General features: G+C 38.6%; 1 protein-coding gene across 3 annotated transcripts in view; it reads right to left on the bottom strand.

Annotated features, from left to right (window-relative positions):
• Positions 1–1,005: 1,005 nt before the first annotated feature.
• Positions 1,006–23,658, bottom strand: part of LOC150086979 (myocyte-specific enhancer factor 2C-like) — a 306,192-nt gene continuing 283,539 nt past the window's right edge. For all 3 annotated transcript variants that reach the window (XM_090371724.1, XM_090371725.1, XM_090371722.1), the window contains exon 9: positions 1,006–1,527. In XM_090371724.1, the coding sequence (XP_090227850.1) occupies positions 1,254–1,527 (274 nt within the window). In that variant the 3' untranslated portion in view covers positions 1,006–1,253. The remainder of the gene's footprint in view (positions 1,528–23,658) is intronic.

Here is a 23,658-nt window from a genome sequence, read left to right as displayed (position 1 = left end):
TAAAAGAGGTCATTCAAAAGCTATAACATTAACAAAATTGTCCTCAAACAAATAACCAAATATTACTCATATTTCCAAACAATTTTAGAGAGAATACAAGAGATACATTTTAAATTTAACATTATTTATAACATTTTAGTCCATTATTTTTATTTTATTTTTAATCACATAAATATGAAAACCCTGTTTTACCAACAACTATCATTATCTGCTACAGGAGATTTTTGCTAGTTATCCAATAAATAATAAATGCTCTGGTCATTTACATATATATTTTATAATCTTCACGCATATAATATACACATTTCTATACATTCACTGTTATAATTTTAATTAAATTTTTTAAGATAAAAACAATGCTTACTCACAAACAAAACTGACTCACCATGAAAATTAGGATGATAAATGTTAAAAACCATTAAAGCTGAAGTGACATAAGGGTCTCTCATCTACAATTCAATCGATATGCACACTAATATGACTATGAAACAAACATCAAATATATCATTTTTTCAATACGTGGTTTAAGTACAGGGGATGAGGAGATATATTGTGCACTTCTGCTAGAAAAATCACGTGATATGACCAAACAGATCTATACAGCTCCAGTCACTGAAGCAATGACAAGGTTAAACATCACTACACCTATGCTCATATTTAGGGGAATGTAGCTAGTGAAAATAGACTTTCTGAACAGTGTGGTACATCAAATGAAGACATCAGGCCATGCCTCCACGGTGAGACTACATAAATTTCAACAATTCCATATAACTTATGGCTAACCTTTGGCATTAAATACTAGTCTATATTCACACAACAAGGAGGTCCAGGCCATGTGGAATCTCACTTTCTAGATCCACTAGGCAGATTGAGGTACTGTGTGTATCACAGCAACTGTATAGTGAAGCATTTATGTCAAATCTGACAGGATCTGCATTTCTCTGATATATATATACATATCTATATCTATCTATCTATATATATATATATATATATATATATATATCAGTGCACACAAACACACACACGCACACAAAATTTATTTATGAGTGCATGTTTATGCATGGGTGATGTGTGCGTGTGTGTGTGTGTGTACATTTTATTATGCTTCACATGCAATGGAGAAGTGTATGCAATGCAATACATTAATTGTCAAAGATTCTGACCTTTTTATATAGGTGATCATCTTACTATCCATTAAAATGAAACACCTATCTTTCTCTTTTATTAACAACAAATAAGAGAATTCACTGCTATGTTGCCCAACCTTCAGCTGTTAGTCGTGTCCTCTTGGTTGGAGATCCTTCATATTCTGCAACTGTGGGATCTGGTGATGAGGATGGAGTTAGAGAATGCCCAGGTGAAAGACGGTTTTGTGTTGATGAAGGCTGGTGAAGAGTAGCATCTCGTGCAGGAGATATAGGCTCACTTTTGATCTTCATGGAAAGGGGAGAATTTGCGGGTGGTGGTGTGCCGGCACTGAGAGTCAAATGAGGCATTGAATGAGTTGTCACTGTGGCACTTGGGCTGCAAAATATGCCACATTTAATATAAGCGTAAAATATACAAACAATTTTGAAAACAAATTATATGACAATTTATTTGAAAGGCTTCCTAGTGAACGTATGTTCTAAATGGGATGTATAATTACCATTAAAAGAAATCTCTCTCTCTCTCTCTCACACACACACACACACACACGCACACACACACACACACACACACACACACACACACACGTTCAAACAGATTTTAAAATATAAACAATGCTTGCTGTCAGTAAAGTATAGATACCACAACACCAATATATTAAGAACTAAAGAGAACTGACAGTGAATGAAAGCATGTTGTTAACAAACCCAATATTCCTTTACCAAATGAAAAAACTAAATTCGACAACATAGATAGATTTCACTCTGCTACCCCAAAGCTGCACTAAAAATAACAGTTAACATAAATACCAAGCAGCACATGAATGGGGGGGGGGGGAGTATGCCTGTAGTAACCAGTAATTCTCACAAAGTTCACAACAGCCAAACTGCCTTATGCCGCCTTATGTATAAGGGTATTTATAACAATAATCCTTGTATAGTTATACGTCTCAATTGCAGCTCTATGATTGAAAGGGTTTCCCAAAACCCTCACTGGTTTCAGACTCTTGGTCTCATCTTCCTTAAGAAATTTATGGACCATGAATGACAATAATGCCTTCTTGTAGTGGGGGGGGTTAAAGATACTTTAGGCTTAAATTTATGGGAAACAGCAACCCCAGAGCAACGTATGAACTCTGTGGTACTACACTGACAGTGGTAGAGAATGAAAGGGACCTGGGGGGTGGTTGTGCAGGCAGATATGAAGTTCTCTGAACAGTGCAGACTGGCTGCAAGAGTAGGTCATGGTGTATTGTCAATGATATATAGGAATTTTTCTAGAAGGGATAAGGAGGTGATTATTCCCTTGTATAAGGCAATAGTCAGACAACACCTAGAGTACTGTATACAGGCCTGGAGGCCTCATTTCAAGAAGGATGTAGAGCTGCTGGAATGAGTACAGAGAAGGACAACAAGATTAGTGAATGGAACAAAGGGGGTGTTCTTACGAAGAAAGGCTTAAGTTTTGCAAATTACAGTGTCTGGAGACTAGGCACCAGCGAGGTGATCTGATAGAGGTGTATAAAGCCTTGAATGGTTTGAGCATGCTCAATGCTGATGGGATTCTTCCTCTTGCTCAGAATAATCACCTGAGAGGGCATAAATTCAAATTGAGGAAAGACAGATGTAGGATAGACGTGCGGAAATTTGCCTTTAGCCAGCGGGTGGTTGGTTGGTGGAACAGACTTCCATCCCTTGTCGTGGAAGTTGATAGCCTAAATAAGTTGTTTAAGGCTCAGCTGGACAGGTATTTCGAACGAACAGAGGGGTGAAGTGGAAGTGGTTATTTTTTATTTATTTATTTATTTATTTTTTTTTTTTTGGCTGATGCTGCATAAGCTCGCTTTCTTGCATCAACTTCCTCTACTAATGCTAATTTGGGTGGATGCTGATGTTTATGACTAAGTTTACATCACTTTTTTTTGGCTTAGAAACACTTCTACAACTCATTATGGTAATCCTTTAAATTATGAAAGGATAAAAGAATCAAACATGGAAATTTTCTTTCTCTAAGCAGCTAAAAAAGTCTCCTTAACCAAATAAAGTTAAGTTTGTGATGGGAACACCTCTGTAGTGCTGAAATTCTAAATTTAATGCTTGTAGAAATGCAGTGGTGATGAAATGAAAGTCTCACCTTGATTTTCTCTTTAACTTTAAAACATTTTGTTAAAGAGAAAATTAAGCAGATTTGCAAACACATCTAAATACCTTGCTTTTAAAACTTTGATTCAAATTCCAAAGCAAAATTCCATAAGAGAGATTGTTTGCATTGAATTCCATTACTTTTCACAGCAGAATGCCCTTGCATCTATATTATTTTCCCAAGTGGAACAAGTAACTTGCAGTTCTCCTTGATTTTAATCCTCAAGGAAAGAATTATTTCACTGTAAATACCAACACTGTTAATGAATCTACAACAACTTTGAATTCCATACCCTTTAAATTTTTTCTCTAATTTCCTACTCCATTTTCTCAGAATTCTGCAACCTCAACAAACTTCCCGCTATTTGACATGCAGCACTAACAACAAACTGCAGTGAATCTTGCAATTTGTTGTTTGTGCTGCATGCCAAAGAAAAGGTTATAATGATAATAAATTGATGAATTCTCATTATAACCTTTTACTTAATAACAAGCAAGCACATGTAAAGAAGCAAAACAAAGTGAATTCAACCAATAATGAATAATGATAATGAAGGTATTATACCTAGGATAAATATGCAAATCTAATTAAATCATTAATTAAGCAGATTTGCATATTTGTAGAGAAATAAACAAAGAAAAGTTCTACAGTTCTTGTTATTTACAAAACAAAAATTACATCACATAAGTCAATGTTTAGATAAAACCTTCAGAAAAATAAAAACATAACATTTAATAAATAATCAGTTTCATGTAACATTCAAGCGAAACATGCTTTCATCTAAAATAATTGCTGAGAAAGGAGATTTTCATGGATTATAGTTGTAGTAGTAATGGAGGCATGTGATGAAAGAAAGCAAGCATATGAGCTTATGTAGCATTAACCCCAGGGACTCACATGTGGTGAGTATAGGCTTGGCACACCCAGGGTTCTGAGCTGAATATTATCATTCTTCTATTTCTGACTCTTGTTCTTTCTCTCTCTCTCTGGCGCCTCCGTAGCCAGGTGGGAAGAAGCAGCAGTGTGTAACGCACGCTTCTTGATTAGACCGGGGTTCGATCCCGTCACCACCAAATACAGGGATGCGGAAAGATCAGGGAATGATCACCGCATATTCCCGGAGCAATATGGCCTTAGTTGCTAATGCTCCTAAAAACCAAATAACAAACAAACAAACAATCTCTCTCTCTCAGGGTAATTCAGAATTTTTTGGCTGGTGCAGCATTAGCTACAGGATTCCTTGCACCATACGGCTAAGAATAATAATATTAATAATAATTAGCCAAAAAAAATAAAAAAATTTCGCACATCCATTCCTTCTAAAGGTTTGTGCAGTTCCTCCTTGAAGCTATTTAAGCTATCAACTTCCACAACCACAATTGGAAGTTTGTTCCAGCAATTAACCACCTGCTGCCTAAAGGCAAATTTGCCCACATCCATTCTACAACTGTCTTTCCTCAATTTGAATTTATGGCCCCTCAGGTTAGTAATCTGAGAAAGCGGAAGAATCCCATCAGAATTCAGTGTGCTCAACCCATTCAAGGCCTTATACATCTCAATCAGATCACCTCACAGGTGCCTAGTCTCCAGCTGTTGAAATTTGCAGAATTTAAGCCTTTCTTGATAAGAGGACCTCTTCATTCCCCCTCACCAATCTGGTTGCCCTTCTCTGCACATACTCAAGCAACTCTACATCCTTCCTAAAATGGTGCATCCAGACCTGTAAGCAGTACTCAAGGCATTGCCTTATACAAAGAGATAATAACTTCCTTTTCCCTACTAGCAAAATTCCTGTATATCATTGACAATACCCCATGACCTGCTCTGGTAGACTCTCTGCATTGCTCAGAAAACTTCATATATGTAACTGTGCAATTACTCCCAGATCTTTTTCATTTTCTACCAACCTAAGTGCAGTACCACATAGCTGGTACATTTCTCTGGGGTTGCTTCTACCCATATGCAGTACTTTGCATTTCTCAAGGTTAAACTTCAGTTGCCACTTCTCAGCCCATCTGCCCAAATTTTCTAGATAATGTTGCAGTATATCAGGCTTAATGCAACTTCGACATTAAGCCTGATATATACCCTCATCAACATCATTGATAAATATACAAAACAACACTGGGCGCAACATCGAACCCTGGAGGATTTCACTAATAACATTAGTCCATGAAGAGCAGCATTCATTGATTACTATTCTCTGTCCTCTCTCACTCAACCACCCTTTTATTCATTATAGCAACTTACTCTTAATACCATACTACTCCAATTTGTACAGTAGTATTATATGAGGAAAAGTGTTAAAACCTTTCCTGAAATCCATGTATCTGATATCAAAATTATTTTTTGCATCTAGTTCCTTTGTAACCACATCATAGTAGCCAATCAAATTAGCAGACAAGATTTTCTCTTAACAAATCCATGCTGTGTCTGAAACATTACTGCAGTCTTGTCTAGATGATTCTGCTATGCATCTTTAACCAGTGACACCATTATATTCCTGGGGACAGAAGTTAAACTAACTGGTCTGTAATTACTTGTGTCACACTTACATCCCCCTTTGTGAATTGGGGATACAATTGCACTTCTGCAGTCCATGGGGATTTCCCCCGAATCCAAGGATGCTCTCAGAATTAGCATTAGCAAAGGCACATGATGCTAGAAAGCAAGCTTATATAGGATCCGCCAAAAAAAAAAAAAAAAAATCCCTTATTTCAGCCATCCACTCGCTCCAAATGTTTGTCAAGTTCTGCCTTGAATCTATTTAAGCTATCAACTTCTACAATGACAGGTGGAAGTTTGTTCCAGCAATCAACCTCCTGCTGGCTAAAGGCAAACTTCTACACATCTATCCTACAACCATCTTTTCTCAATGTGAATTTATGCCCTCTCAGGCGATTATTCTGGGCAAAAGGAAAAATTCCATCAGCATTGAGCATGCTCAAACCATTCAAGGCTTTATACAACTCAATCAGGTCACCTCATAGGTGCCTAGTCTCCAGACACTGTAATTTGCAAAACTTAGAACTTTCTTTGTAAGAGCAACCCTTTATTCCATTCACTAATCTTTTTGCCCTTATATGTACTAGTTCCAACAGCTTTACATCCTTTGAGGCCTACAGACCTGTATATAGTACTAAAGGTGTGGCCTGACCATTGCTTTATACAAGGGGATAATCACCTCCTTATCCCTGCTAGAAAAATTGCTGTATATCATTGACAATACACCATGAGCTACTCTTGCAGACCGTCTACACTACTCAGAAAACTTCATATTTGCCTGCACAATTACTCCCAGGTCCTTTTCATTCCCTACCACTGTCAGTGTAGTACCACAGAGTTGATAACAAATCTTGAGTTACTGCCTCCCATATGTAGTACTTTATATTTCTCAATGTTAAGCTTCATTTGCCACCTCTCAGCCCATCTGCTCAACTTTTCTACATCCTTTTACAGCAGCGTACTGTCATTAACAACCCTGCCAACCTTCATATCATCTGCAAACTTGGACATTAAGCCTGATATACCATCATCAATATCATTTATAAATACAGAAAACAACAATGGGCCCAAGACTGAACCCTGAGGGACTCCACTAATAACATTAGTCCAAGAAGAGCAGTGTCCACTCTCTGTCTTCCTCCACTCAACCATCCCTTTATCCATAGTAGCAATTTGCCTCCAATGCCACACTGCTCCAATTTGTGCAGCAGTCTTCCAAGTGCAACAGTATCAAAGGCCTTTCTAAGATCCAAATATATGATATGAAAATTATTCTTTGCATCCAGTTCATTTGTGACTACATCATAGTATCCAATCAAATTGGTCAAACAAGACTTCCCTTTAACAAACACATGCTGTGTCCGAGCTATAACTAAAGTCTTGTCTAGATGATCCTGCAATGCTTCTTTAACCAGTGCCTCCATTAATTTCCTGGAACAGATGTTAAACTAACAGGTCTGTAATTACCTGTCTCCCTCTTTGTCCTCCTTTGTCGATTGGGGTCACATTTGCACATCTCCAGTCAATGGGTACCTCCCTGAGTCCAAGGAAGCTCTCATAAATTTGGCTAAGGGTTTGCTTACTTCCTTTGCTGCCTCCTTTAATATAACTGGATAGATCCCATCCACCCCAGGTGCCTTTCTTGTCTTTATCTTCAACAATTTCTCCTCCACTTTACTCTCAGTTATTACAAGATTCTCTAGCTTACTGCCAGAGTTGAATACACCTCAGGCATTCCCCTTCCTGAATATCTCCTCATGTGTGAATGTAGATGCAAAATACTCATTTAGTTTGTTAGCTACCTGAGCAGGATCATCAACAGTTGAACCATCGATATCAAGTGGACCAATCTAATTCATCCCCTTCCTTCTAGAGTTTACATAAGTAAAGAACTCTTTGCTGTTTTTCTTTGCATCCTTTGCCAAATATTTCTCGTAATCTGCCTTTGCCTGCCTAACCTCCTTTGTGACTTGGTTACAGACCAGCTTATATCTATCATAGGCTTCTGTGTCACCTGTCTAATTAGTTCATCTGACATCCATTTCGGCCTAAATCTTAAACAATATTTCTTAGTTGGTATGAAAAGCCTAGTAGCTTCCAAGATTAATTCTTTGAATGCTTCCCATTTTGAATTTGCTGCTGTTAACATCATGTTGGTCCCACTGTAAAGAAATTAAATACTGTCTCAGATCACCATAGTCACCTTTCCAAAAGCAAGAACCCTTCCCTTTACCCTTGATGGTAGTTTCCTCTTTGAGTAAATCCAACTTCAGCACACTGTGATCACTGCCACCTAGTGGTTCCTTTATCTGCAGATTCTTAATGCATGAAGAATCACTACTGATAATCAGATCAACAGTATTACTCCCTCTAATTGCCTCCCGAACATGCTGCTGTAGAAAAGAGTTATGGCTAAGGGTTTGCTTACTGCCTTTGCCACCTCCTTTAATATAACTGGATAAATCCCATTCACCCCAGATGCCTTTCTTATGTTTAACTTCAACAATTTCGCCTCCAGTTTGCTGTTAGTTATTACAAAATCATTAAGCACCCTGTTACATTTTGATAAACTTCTGGCATTTTTTCCTCCCTTAATAACTCCTCATATGTGAATGTAGATGCAAAATACTCATTCAGATTATCAGCTATCTGAGCAGGATCAACAACAGTTGAACCACTGATATCAAGTGGACCAATCTGATTCATCCCCTTACTTCTAGGATTTATACAATTAAAGAAGTCCTTTTTGTTTTTCTTAGCATCCTTTGCCAAAGATGTCTCGTAATCTGCTTTCGCTGGCGTAACCTCCTTTGTGACTTGATTGCAAACTATATCTTATATCTGCCATAGGCTTCTGTGTCACCTGACAATTTATATGCATCCCATGCATTTTTCTTATTTGCCACAAGTCTCATTAGTTCATCTGACATTCATTCAGGCCTAAATCTTGAACAATATTTCTTAATCGCTATGAAAAGTCTAGTAGCTTCCATGATTAGTTCCCTGAATGCTTCCCACTTAGAATTTGCTGTTGGTGACATCATCAATTTGTCTCACTGTATTCACCTTTACAGAAGCAAAAACCCCTCCCTTTACACCTGATGATAATTATATCTTTAAGTAAATTCCACATCAGTACACTGTGATCACCTAATAGTTCCTTTATTTGTAAATTCTTTATACATGAATAATCACTGCTGATAACCAGATCAAAAGTATTAGCCTCTCTGGCTGCCTCTCAAACATGTTGCTACAGAAAACAATCATCCAATAAATCCACAAAAGTCTTGCAAGTATGTGAGTGACCAACCCACCAGTTCCATTCAATATTTGGAAAGTTAAAATCCTCCATTATAATACAATCTGATTTACTGGCCCATTCTATTTCTCTGTACAACTGTTTGTTGTACTCATCAGAGTTATTAGGCCTATAATGTTATTCATTATGTTTAATGTGTACTGGTCATTAAAGTAACATTCTGAGACAAAGTAAAAATAAGAATAAATGTAAATAAAAAACAGATAGGTAATTAAAAGAACTAGTACTACCATACAAATTCTTTTAATTACTTATCAGTTTATTTCAAATCTTAATATGAAAGGGTTTTGACACAGAATTAAAAATTAATTTGAGGGAAATTATGTAACTGAGGGAAGGGATGACAATGACAGATTAAAGAACACAATAAAAAGTATTAATATATATATATATATATATAGTATAATATTAATAGATACAGTTATATTTAGAATAGATATTCATGAAAGATTATAGACCTGCGGTACTATATATAGTAGAAAGAACCCAATGACTATAAAGAAATAGATAAATAGGTAAGAAATGTAGCAAAGGGTGAGCAATCTAACAAAACCATAAGTTGAAATCATGGAATCAAACAAAGGCATCTGTAAAATAAAAATAATATATTGAATGTACTTAATGCTGCAAATTCAATGATTTTAAAGTCTTCTTCAAGGATCAGCCATTAAGACCAAGGGAAATGCAGCAAGTAAGGCCTCTGTTTCTAACATGAAATATACACAGCAAGTGATATATACAAAGAAATCTATTGATTGGGTGTATACGGAAGTGCAGCAGTAAATATGGAATGCTGAGGTATGTTTCATGGCTGATCTGACAGAGGCAGAGAATAATAAATGTAAGAAGTAAAATGTAATTGCAAAAGTTAAAATAGGATGAAATAAGGGGTTGAAGCAGAGGGTCAAGGATGCTACTTACTGTAGTATCATGCTGGAGTTGGAGTATGGCCAACACACTGCGATGGAAATGAAGAAAGAGGTACTGACTCTGGCCAGAGGAAATATATAGTGTGTTATAGCACCTTCAGCCGTTGGAATGCAGTAATACACACACACACACACACATATATATATATATATATATATATATATATACATACATACACACACATAAACATTATTTTAGATTCAAATTAAGAAATATGATTTTGGACATTTTGCCAACCAACCTGCTACTCTTCTCAGTGGTCATCTGAATTGTTAGTACTTTTTTTCCAAGAAAATTCTCTCACCTGGCACAAAATTCTATGTGTCAAGTCAAAAAAAAATTCTGTGTGTGTTTCAATTATAAAAAATTTGATTTCTAAATGATAGAAAGAAAATACTATTTTCTTTTATTGGTTTAAATACTATTATTGGTTTTTATTAGTTCAAAGACAACCAGAGAGGGGATTATCTTTGAGAAATAAGCAGACTTCTTTAAATTTTGTGAACCACTTTGTGTTAGAGAAGAAAAATGCATGGATGCATATAAATTATTGGGCGACACAGAAGCCTATGGTACATATAAAATAGTCTGTAATCAAGTGACAAAGAAGATCAGGCAAGCGAAAGGTACACTATAAAACATCTTTGGCAAAGGGTGCAAAGAAAAACAGAAAAGACTTGTTTACTTATGCAAATACTAGAAGGAAGAGGATAAATCAAATTGGTTCACTCAATACCGATGGTTTGACAGCTGATGATCCTGCTTAAGTTGCTGACAAACTGAGCTAATATTTTGCATCTGCATTCACATATGAGGAATTCTTTACGGAAGGGGATGCCTAAAGTTAATCAAATTTTAACAGGGAGCTAAATGATTTTGTAGTAATTGAGAGGAAAGTGGAAGAGAAATTATTGTTATGGGCAAACATAAGATAACACCCAGAATAGATATGATCTATTCAATTATATTAAGGGAGGCAGCAAAGGAAGTAAGCAAACTCTTAGCCATAATTATGAGAGCATCCTTGGATTCAGAGGAGGTCCCTATGGAGTGGAGATGTGCGAATGTATCCTTCAATTCACAAATGGGGATCAATGGATGATACGAGTAGTTACAGACCTCTTAGTTTAACTTCAATTCCAGGGAAAATAATGAAGTCACTGGTAAAAGAAGTAATGCAGGATCATTTAGACCAATGGTCTCCAAAGTAGGGTGCATACCATCTGGGGGGTGCACGAGATGATCCATGGGGTGATTTGGTAAGCAGAGTGAGCCATGTAATCCTTCCATTTGGATCAACGTACCTATGTGAGGTGACTTTCTCTGCAATGACTATTATTAAAATCAAGTTTAGAAATAAACTTAACTTAACTAAACAGATCTTCAGGTAGCTATGTCCCAAAATACGAAATCGAGATATACATCAATAATGAAAAATATTCAAGAACATTGTTCCCAATAAGAAATACTATTGATCTGATTTATACCGCTTTGTACTTTAATTTCAATTTCGTTTTGTTTTGTATCGAATTAGATTGTGGTCTTTTGTGATCTTTTCAAATTATATGTGATTCTAGATATAATGCATACCATGCAAATTATTTATAAATACTTGTTACATCAATGATTTCATAACATTTTGTGCTTGAACTTCGATTTAACTTTGTTTTGTATTTTTTTATTTGTGATCTTTTAAAATTATATGTGATTTTATAAATGTGATTTTAGATATAATGTCTTCCATGCAAATGATTTATAAATAAAAAAATATATTAAACTTATATATTGAATTTTTTATTTGAGGGTGCACGCTAATCCTTTTAAGTAAAATAAGGGTGAATGACCAAAAATGTTTGGAGACCACTCATCTAGACAACACTGCAATTATGCTTCAGACACAGCATGAATTTGTTAAAGTGAAATCTTGTCTGCCAAAGGAACTGGATGCAAAAAATAATTTTGATATCATATACTTGGATTTCAGGAAGGCTTTTGAAACTGTTGCATATAAATACAAATTAGAGCAGTGGGGCATTAAGAGCAAGTTGTTGCTATGGACAAAGAGATAGTTGAGTGGGAGAAGCCAGGGAGTGGAATCCCCCAGGGTTTGGTGTTGGGCCCATTGTTGTTTTCTATATTTATCAATAATATTGATGAAGGCACACCAGGCTTAATGTCCAAGTATGCAGATGATACAAAGGTTGGCAGGGTGGTTAATAACAATAAGCTACTGCAACAGGATCTAGAAAAGTTAGGCAGATGAGCTTAGAAATGGCAATTGATATTTAATATTGACAAATGCAAAGTATTGCATATGGGTAGCAGTTACCCCAGAGTAACATATCAGTTGTGTGGTACTATATTCAGGATAGTGGAAAATGAAGAAGACCTGGGGTTAATTGTGCAGTCAGATATAAAGTTCTCTGAGCAATGCAAAGAGACTACAGGAATTTTGCTAGCAGGGATAAGGAGGTGATTATCCTATTGTATAAGGCAATGATCAGGCCATATCTTGAGTACTGCATACAGATAGGTCTGGAGGCCTCATTTTAGGAAGGATGTGGAGCTGCTGGAATGATCACAAAGAAGGGCAAGAAGACCAAAGGTGGTGCTCTTAAAAAGAAATGCTTCAGTTCTGTAAATTGCAGCATCTGGAGACTAGGTACCTGTGAGGTGATCTGAGCAAGAAGAAATACAACCCAGAGTAGCTAGCTGAAGTGGAAAGAGACGAAGTCATGATATCCAGAATAGAAGACAAGTGGAAGAAGATCCTAACAGAATTCGAAGGAATGGACCCCACAAGAACCCGCATGATACCTAAGCTGAGGCCAAATAAAACCCTGTGGAGAGTAACAGACCACCTCGATTGGCAAATAATGCCACATTATCTTGACAACAATGGTGCAACGCTGGAGGCTATACACACAGCCATATACTGTGTTGCCACAGCAGCTACTAGGATTAATGGAAAAGAAACAAGAGATCAGCAGCAGAACCAAAAACAGAAGTTTTCTTTCCCAGTCGCCAGCTTGGGAAAGAAGACTTCAGCAGAAGATAGAAGCAGTAAGAGCCAAGATAGGTCAGTTGACCCAGTACCAACAGGGTAACTGAAGTAAGAAATTGATTGGAAATGTGAAGAGCATCCTCAAGAGAGACAGCATCCACAGCAAACATGAGACCAGAAATCAGAGCATAGGAGAATACTTGGACGCATTGAAGCAGAACCTCCTTGCACTCAACAAGAGACTACACCGATACAAAGAGAGCTCCCAGAGGAAAATAAACAACTGAAACTTCGATGAGGACCAAAGAGTCTTCTAAGGAAACTGGGTGAAGATGAGAAAGCAGGAAATGGGCCACCCGAGAAGACGATCGAGGAGTTCTGGGGAAATATCTGGAGCAGTGAAGTAAGACATAATAGCAAAACATAATAGTAAGCATAATAGTAAGACATAATAAGAAAACCAAGGACATACAAGAGATGAGAGAGTGGGAGATTCGAGAAGAAGAAGAAGAAAAACAGTCAAACAGGAAGTAAAATGTTCGTAAAACAGTCAAACAGTTGCAGAAGTTAAACAGGAACACCCACAACTGGCAAACCCCAGGAATTGATAATATCCACAACTACTGGTACAAGAAGCTCACCTGCACACACAAGCACCTAGTAGAGCAGTTCACTCGAATGATAAGGCACCTAAAGACAATCCCAAAGTTTCTCACTGAAGGAATCAACATATCTGAAGCCTAAAGATGAAGATACAAGAAACCCAGTGAAATTCAGGCCAATCACCTGCCTCCCAACGATGTACAAGATCCTGACCAGCTGCATAACCAAGAAGATATCCGACCACTTAGACAGTCAGAACATAATAGCCGAACAGCAGAAAGGATGCAAGCGGAAGAGCAAAGGATGCAAGGAGCAATTAACCATAGATGCTGCAGTTATGAAGCAAGCCTACAAGAAGCACCACAACCTATACAGGGCCTACATCGATTACTGCAAGGCCTTCAACTCTGTACCTCATAGCTGACTAATAGAGACCCTGAAAATCTACAAGGTCACTCCGATAGTGACAAACTTCCTAGGAGCAACAATGGCTAAATGGAGTACCACCATTAAGGTCAAGAACATAGCAACCAGGCCAATCCCCCATTACAAGAGGAATCTTTCAGGGAGATGCTCTGAGCCCACTGTGGTTCTGTCTAGCACTCAACCCGCTATCCACCATGCTTAACAGCAGTAAGTATGAATATAACCTCAAAGAAGGAAGAAAGAACCAGTACACCCTCGCCCACTTGATGTACATGGATGACATCAAGCTCTACGCGGCAACCGAGAAACAAGTCTAGCAACTACTGCGGATCACTGAAGGATTCAGCAAGGATATCAGGATGGAATTTGGTCTAGAAAAATGCAAGACCCACACACTGCACTAGGGAAAATAGTTGGCCAAAACTACCAGCTGCTGACTGGTAAAGAGATCGAAGCTATGACAGAAGGAAAGACCTGCAAATACCTAGGGATGATGCAGGCTCAGAAGTTAGAGCACAAGGAAATCAAGAAGTGCCTGACTGAAAAATATCATCAGAGACTCGGGAGCCTGCTGAAAGAAAAACTGAATGGAGGGAACACAGTTAAAGCTATAAACACCTATGCAGCTCCAAGACTAACATATACCTTTGGCATCATAGATTGGAGTAACACCGAGCTGGAAGATATCATGCGAAAGACAAGAACAATGGTGACCAAGAGCCACCAACACCACCCGAAGTCAGCAGTGGAGAGATGACCAATAGCTCGGAAAGAAGGAGCCTGATAGACATAATAGAGCAATGGAAAACATCGATAGTTAACCTGAAGGATTATTTCGAGAACAACACAGCACCACTCCACTCCACCAGGCCATAAGGAAGATAGACAAGTGGTATACCCTACTCATCCTAAGCAAGGAACCCCTCCCGCCCAGACAGCACAAGAAACAAAGTTAAAAAGATGGGTAAAGAAGACACTCCATGGCAGACACTACAATGACCTCCATCAAGATCACATCGATAACATTGCTTCCAATGCATGGCTCATGCAAAGGAGTCAGATGACACATGTCGACGATGCCACCTGGCCTCAGAAACGATCCAACACATCACTGCGGGGTGCAAGGTGATCACCCAGACTGAGTACCCTCATAGACATGACCAGGTAGCTAGGCTAGTACATCAGAACCTAGCGAGGAAATACCAGTTGACCAAAGAAAATGTACCATACTACAAGTACGAACCCCAGGCAGTACTAGAGTCCCGAACCCACAAGCTGTACTGGGACCACGCCATAATAACGGATAAGACTATCCCGCACAACAGACCGGACATAACCCTTGTGGACAAGATGGAAAAGGCTACCTACCTGATTGACATAGCGGTGTACAGAAAACCCATAAGGAAAAAATTATGGAAAATTATGGAATTAAGGAAAAACCCATAAGGAAGTACACGAACCTGAGACATGTTGTTGTTGTTATTTGGATTTTTAGGAGCATTAGCAACTAAGGCCATATTGCTCCGGGGATATGTGGTGGTCATTCCCTGACCTTTCCGGATCCTCCGTATTTGGTGGTCACAGGCTCAAACCTCAGTCTAATCATGAAACCTGAGACATGCGGTCAAGGAGATGTGGCATATGCAAGAAGTATCAACCATCTCGATCATCGTGTCAACCACCAGTATGGTACCAAAGACTACATAGCAGCCTAGCAGCAATAGGTCTCCCAGAGAACATCTACAAGGAACTCCAGAAAGTTGCAATCCTGAACACCTGTAGGATAGTCAGAGATTTCTTCGACCAAGAGTAACACCAGACATTAGACATTACAACCATCCTGTGTACTTGTTAGCAGCACCCGTCACAGAGTAGAATCCCCCAATCAAGGAGAAATAATATAAGAGTAATAATAATAATAATGGATTGAGCAAGCTCAATGCTTATGGAATTCTTTCTCTAGCTTCAAATTGAGAGGACGGTTGTAGATTGAGAGGACTGTTGCAGAATACGGAGAAATATGTGTAAGTTTGCATTTAGTCAGTGTGTGGTTGATTGATTGTTGGAACAAATTTCCATCTGTTTTTGTGGAAGTTGATAGCTTAAATAAATTTGAGGAAGAACTAAAACTATTGTAAGGAATGAAATGTTTTTCTTTTATTTTTTCTGGCTGATGCTCTATAAGCTTGCTTTCTTGCATCATCTTGGTGCAATTCGAGAATTTTCATTTAAAATTCTCGAATTTTAAATGAAATCTAATTCTGATGAAAATTTGCTGCTTAGTAAAATCATTCAGCAGTGGTGGTAACCAAAGTGTAGCAAAGAGAGAGTTGCAGATCAAGAGTTGCAAATAAGAGTAGAAGTGTGTTATAGACATAATGACTCGAATGAGCACAATGAGCAATTGTACAGAGAAACAGAGTGGGCTAGTAAATCAGATTGTCTTATAATGGGGATTTTAACTTCCCAGATATTGACTGGAACTTGTGGGTTGGTCACTCACACACTAGTAAGACTTCTGTGGATTTATTGGATGATTGTTTTCTGTAGCAGCATGTTTGAGAGGCAACCAGAGAGGGTAATACTCTTGATCTGGTTATCAGCAGTGATCATTCGTGTATTAAGAATTTGCAGATAAAGGAACCACTAGGTGGCAGTGATCACAGTGTACTGATGTGGGATTTACTTAAAGATATAATTACCATTAGGGGTAAAGGAAAGGGTTTTTGCTTCCATAAAGGTGAGTACAGTGGTCTCAGACAGTTTTTAAATTGCGTACAGGTGAATTAACTGACGATGTTACCAACAGTAAATTCTAAGTGGGAAGCATTCAAGGAATTAATCGTGGAAGCTACTAAAAGTTTCATACCTATTAAGAAATGGGGGCCACCTTCTCTATCGGTCCCTTTCTTCTTTTTCTGCCCTCCAGCCTTCCTTCTCCCCATCCAAATCTGTCTACCTTCACAGCGTACAGCCCAACATGTCAAAATTGTAACTACGCCAAAATTGCTTGCCCGACCCTTTATGGGCCAAAAATAAAACTCATCCAGCGTACAATCCCTTCTAGCTTTTAAGACAAATCTCTATGACCAAACAAAAGCACCAACAGCAAATAAAGCAATGTCTTTTCTTTTTTTTTTTTATAGGTCCTAGCCACTGAAATCTGAGGAAAGTAGGCGGCAGGACCTGCCGAGTACTGATTACTTACTGGTAGCACCTGGCTAGCCTCCACGTGGCGTGGTATGGGCAACGTCAGGTCCCATCAGGGGCCTGATGGCCAATAAGCCAGATGAACAATGGGCACAACAGACAACACTATACACGATCCACACACTTTAAATCTCTGGCTTGACAGGGTACTGTCACTCGATACAGAGAACACCGCGGAGATGGGAGAAATCCCAGGAGCCGCTAGACCCTCAACATAAAGTAAAAAAAGTAAATTGCAGCCATTATCAACCCACTGCAGAATGGAAGCTTCCTCAACAATTCATGCTGAGGGAAATGGACCATAATCTGCCACGCTGGTCCAGTGTGGGTTGGCAGATCGACTGTATTTAGCAGTCAGGGGCTTGAACCCCGGTCTACTCAAAGAGCGTGTGCCACTGTACTCCCGCTCCTGATCACTCGGCTACGGAGGCCTCAACATACAAAATACCAAATACCAAAATACCTATTAAGAAATATTGTTCAAAGTTTAGGCCTAAATAGTTATCAAATAAACTAATGAGACTCATGACAGAGAAGAAAAATGCATGGGATGCATATAAATTATCAAGCGACTCGGGAACCTATGGCAGATATAAGCTAATCTGTAATCAGGTCACAAAGGAGGTTAAGCAGGCGAAGACAGATTAAGAGAAATCTTTCGCAAAGTATGCTAAGAAAAACAGCAAGGATTTCTTTACTTATATAAACTCTAAAAGGAAGGGGATGAATCTGATTGGACCACTTGATATCGATGGTTCAACTTTTGATAATCCTGTTCAGATAGCAAACAAACTGAATGAGTATTTTGCATCTACATTCACATGTGAGGAGTTATTAAGGTTTGAAAATGGCAGAAGGTTATCAAATTGTAGCAGGGTGCTTAATGATTTTGTAATAACTGAGAGCAAAGTGGAGGAGAAATTGTTAAAGTTAAACATAAGAAAGGCACCTGGGGTGGATGGGATCTATCCAGTTATATTAAAGGAGGAGACAAAGCAACTAAGTAAACCCTTAGCCATAATTATGAGAGCATCCTTGGACTCATGGGAGGTTCCCACGCCCTGGAGATGTGCAAATGTATCCCCAATTCACGAAGGGGGATCGAAGGGTGACACAAGTAATTACAGACCAGTTAGTGTAACTTCTGTTCTGGGTAAAACAATGGAGTCATTGGTTAAAGATGCATTGCAAGATCATCTAGACAAGACTGCAGCAATAATTCAAACACAGCATGGGTTTGTTAAGGGAAAGTCTTGTCTGACAAATTTGATTGGTTATTATGATGTGGTTACAAAGGAACTGGACGCAAAAAATAATTTTGATATCATATATTTGAATTTCAGGAAAGCTTTTGACACTGTTGCACATGGAAGACTATTGTACAAATTGGAGCAGAATGGTATTAAGGGTAAACTGCTACAATGGATAAAAGGATGGTTGAGTGCGAGAAGACAGAGGGTGGTAATTAATGGGCACTGGCTGCTCTTCGTGGACTAATGTTATTAGTGGAGTTCCTCAGGGTTTGGTGTTGGGCCCATTGTTGTTTTGTATATTTATCAATGATATTGATGAAGATATATCAGGTTTAGTGTAAAGGTTTGCAGATGATACAAAGGTTGGCAGGTTTGTTAATGACGGTAATGGCAGTGTGCTACTGCAACAGGATCTAGATAATTTGGGCAGATGGGCTAAGAAGTGGCAACTGAAGTTTAACCTTGACAAATGCAAAATACTGCATATGGGTAGAAGTAACCCCAGAGAAACGTACCAACTGTGTGGTACTACACTTAAGGTGGTAGAAAATGAAAAAGACCTGGGAGTAATTGTGCAGTCAGATATGAAGTTTTCTGAGCAGGGCAGGTCATGGGGTTTTGTCAATGATATATAGGAATTTTACTAGCAGGGAAAAGGAGGTGATTGTCCCTCTGTATAAGGCAATGATCAGGCCACGACTTGAGTACTGCGTACAGGTCTGGAGGTCTCATTTTAGGAAGGATGTAGATTTGCTTGAGCGTGTACAGGGAAGGGCAACAAGATTGGTGAGGGGAATGAAGGGATCCTCTTACCAAGAGAGGCTTAAGTTCTGCAAACTGCAGTGGCTGGAGACTAGGCACCTGCGTGGTAATCTGATTGAGGTGTATAAGGCCTTGAATGGGTTGAGCAAACTGAATTCTGATGGGATCCTTCCACTTGTTCAGATTACGAACCTAAGGGGGCATAAATTCAAATTAAGAAAGGTTGTTATTTGTTATTGTTATTTTGTTTTTAGGAGCATTAGCAACTAAGGCCATATTGCTCCGAGAATATGCGGTGGTCATTCCCTGACCTTTCCGCATCCTCCGTATTTGGTGGTGACGGGCTCGAACCCCGGTCTAATCAAGAAGCGTGTGCTACGCACTGCTGCTCCTTCCCACCTGGCTACAGAGGCGCCGATTAAGAAAGGACAGATGTAGAATAGATGTGCGGAAATTTGCCTTTAGCCAGCGGGTGGTTAATTGCTGGAACAAACTTCCATCTGCTGTTGTGGAAGTTGATAGGTTGAATAAATTTAAGGAGGAACTGGACAGGCATTTGGAGGGAATGGTGTGATTTTTTTTTGGCTGATGCTGCATAAGCTCATACACTTGCTTTCTTGCCTCACATGCCACTACTACTACTTGACAGGTGCCAAACTTTTATAACTTGTGGAAAATGTTTTGGATTATTTGAATTCTGTTTAAATAATACCAATATTTCAGCTTTTATTCATGAATTGCAATACTTATTGTATCTAACTTTTCAGGTCATAATAAATAAAAAAATATATCAATTCTGCTAAAAACTGCAAAAAAAAAAAAAAAATAGTGGATTCCGGTTATTTGGGACACATCGGGACTAGTGCATTTTGGTTGATTAAGCGGCTGCCCCAATCAATCATAAAGCTGTATTTTTAACTATTTACATGAAGTTTCATGTAAATAGTTAAAAATACAGCTTTATGATTGATTTTCTGTAGTCAAATCACGTTACGATGGACTCACCATAACAAAATACCGTTCACTATATGATATGCAGTAAGCACGGTAGTCATTGTGACCACATTTGTGAATTGAATTTTAATTCTATGAAACAGTGATTCTACTTAACGAAAAGAGAAGGAATATTATCCACAGGCTATAAAAGTAAAGATATATTAAGCACAAATTTACACTTTATTATTACCGTACCAATTAAAAAAATTAAATGATACGTGAAAATCAGAAGAAGAATATTTTCCACAGGTTAGCAAATTAAAAATAAATTTACACTTATGTGCATAGCTTAATTAATACATACTGTAATATGTACATACTAACTAGTTGATATTTCTGTTCACTAACATTTGGGGGGGGTTAAAATTTAAAATAGCAAAAAAGATAAGCAATCAATAACAAAGAACACGGCACACACAAATTGCAAGTAACACGATACGCGCAAGTGAGAATGGAGTAACAAGTTACGAAGCTTAAAAGATAGGAATGAAGAGAAGATTTTAAAAATTTAAGTTTTTATATGAGTAAGGATTTCATGGAAGGGTAAACACATTTCACCATAAAAACCCACAGAATTCCAGCTGTCAGTATTATTGCAAATTAGCATTAGCATTAGCATTAGTAGAGGCATTTGATGCAAGAAAGCAAGCTTATGCAGCATCAGCCACAAAAAAAAAAAAAAAAAAAAAACCCACTTCCACTTCACCCCTCTGTTCGTTCAAAATACCTGTCCAGCTGAGCCTTAAACTTATTTAGGCTATCAACCTCCACCACAAGGGATGGAAGTCTGTTCCACCAACCAACCACCCGCTGGCTAAAGGCAAATTTCCGCACGTCTATCCTACATCTGTCTTTCCTCAATTTGAATTTATGCCCTCTCAGGTGATTTTTCTGAGCTAGAGGAAGAATCCCATCAGCATTGAGCATGCTTAAACCATTCAAGGCTTTATACACCTCTATCAGATCACCTCGCTGGTGCCTAGTCTCCAGACACTGTAATTTGCAAAACTTAAGCCTTTCTTCGTAAGAGCACCCCTTTGTTCCATTCACTAATCTTGTTGCCCTTCTCTGTACTCATTCCAGCAGCTCTACATCCTTCTTGAAATGAGGTCTCCAGACCTGTATACAGTACTCTAGGTGTGGCCTGACCATCGCCTTATACAATGGAATAATCACCTCCTTATCCCTGCTGGAAAAATTCCTGTATATCATTGACAATACTCCATGAGCTACTCTTGCAGCCCGTCTGCACTGCTCAGAGAACTTCATACCTGCCTGCACAACCACCCCCAAGTCCCTTTCATTCTCTACCACTGTCAGTGTAGTACCACAGAGTTGATACGTTGCTCTGGGGTTGCTGTTTCCCATGTGTAGTACTTTACATTTATCAATGTTAAACTTCATTTGCCACCTCTCAGCCCATCTGCTCAACCTTTCCAGATCCTGTTGCAGCAGCATAGTGTCAGTAGTGTCCTTGACAACCCTGCCAACCTTTGTATCGTCTGCAAACTTGGACATTAAGCCCGATATACCATCATCAATATCATTTATAAATACAGAAAACAATAATGGACCCAACACAGCCCTGAGGGACTCCACTAATAACATCAGTCCACGATGAGCAGTGTCCATTGATTACCACTCTCTGTCTTCTCCCCCTCAACCACCCCTTTATCCATAGCAGCAATTTGCCTCCAATGTCACACTGCTCCAATTTGTGTAGCAGTCTTCCATGTGCAACAGTATCAAAAGCCTTTCTAAGATCCAAGTATATAATATCAAAGTTATTCCCTGCATCCAGTTCTTTTGTGACTGCATCATAGTATCCAATCAAGTTGGTCAGGCAAGACTTCCCCTTAACAAAACCATGCTGTGTCTGAGTTATAACTGAAGTCTTGTCTAAATGATCCTGCAGTGCTTCTTTAACCAGTGCCTCCATTAATTTTCCTAGAACAGAAGTTAAGCTCACAGGTCTATAATTACTTGTGTCAGCCTTTGGTCCTCCTTTGTGAATTGGGGTCACATTTGCACATTTCCAGTCTATGGGTACCTCCCCTGAGTCCAAGGAAGCTCTCATAATTATGGCTAAGGGTTTGCTTACTTCCTTTGCTGCCTCCTTTAATATAACTGGATAGATCCCATCCACCCCGGGTGCCTTTCTTGTGTTTATCTTCAACAGTTTCTCCTCCACTTTACTCCCAGTTATTTCAAGATTCTGTAGCTTACTGCTAGAGTTGAATACACCTCTGGCATTCCCCTTGCTGAATAACTCCTCATGTGTGAATGTCGATGCAAAATATTCATTTAGTTTGTTAGCTACCTGAGCAGGATCATCAACAGTTGACCCATCAATATCAAGTGGACCAATCTGATTCATCCCCTTCCTTCTAGAGTTTACATAAGTAAAGAACTCTTTGCTGTTTTTCTTTGCATCCCTTGCCAAGGATTTCTCGTAATCTGCCTTCGCCTGCCTAACCTCCTTTGTAACTTGGTTGCATATCAACTTGTATCTATCATAGGCTTCTGTGTCATGTGTTAATTTGTATGTATCCCATGCATTTTTCTTCTCTGCCATATGCCTCATTAGTTCATCTGACCTCCATTTTGGCCTAAACCTTGCACAATATTTCTTAGTTGGTATGTAAAGCCTAGTAGCTTCCAAGATAAGTTCTTTGAATGCTTCCCATTTTGAATTTGCTGTTGGTAACATCATCAGTTGGTCCCACTGTATAGAATTTAAATACTGTCTCAGTCCATCGTAGTCGCCTTTACGGAAGCAATAACCCTTCCCTTTACCCCTAATGGTAGTTACCTCTTTGAGTAAATCCCACTTCAGCACACTGTGATCACTGCCACCTAGTGGTTCATTTATCTGCAGATTCTTAATGCATGAAGAATCACTGCTGATAATCAAAAATCAAGAGTATTACTCCCTCTAGTTGCCTCCCGAACATGCTGATGTAGAAAACAATCATCCAATAAATCCACAAAAGTCCTGCTAGTGTGTGAGTAACCAGCCCCCAAATTCCAGTCAATATCTGGGAAATTAAAATCTCCCATTATAAGACACTCTGATTTACTTGCCCACTCTATTTCCCTGTACAGTTCCTTATTATACTCATCAGAGTCATTAGGCCTATAGCACACTCCTACTCTCAATTTTGATCTCCCAATGTTTATGTCACACCAAACTGACTCCACACTGCACTGTCCAGCGATGTCGACTGGCTTCACTTCCTTGGTTTTTATGTGTTTCTTAACTAATAACATAACCCCTCCTCCCTTCCTATCCTGTCTATCCTTTCTGTAGACGTTGTACTCCCCAAATTCCAGTTCTGCATCTCTTATATCTGTGT

Source organism: Mastigoproctus giganteus, chromosome 4 (assembly GCF_048544385.1).
Source record: "Mastigoproctus giganteus isolate SK-2022 chromosome 4, ASM4854438v1, whole genome shotgun sequence".
Taxonomy (NCBI): Eukaryota; Metazoa; Arthropoda; class Arachnida; order Uropygi; family Thelyphonidae; genus Mastigoproctus; species Mastigoproctus giganteus.
The sequence above is the reverse complement of the archived record's forward strand: the minus strand, read 5'-3'. Positions and strand labels throughout refer to the sequence as shown.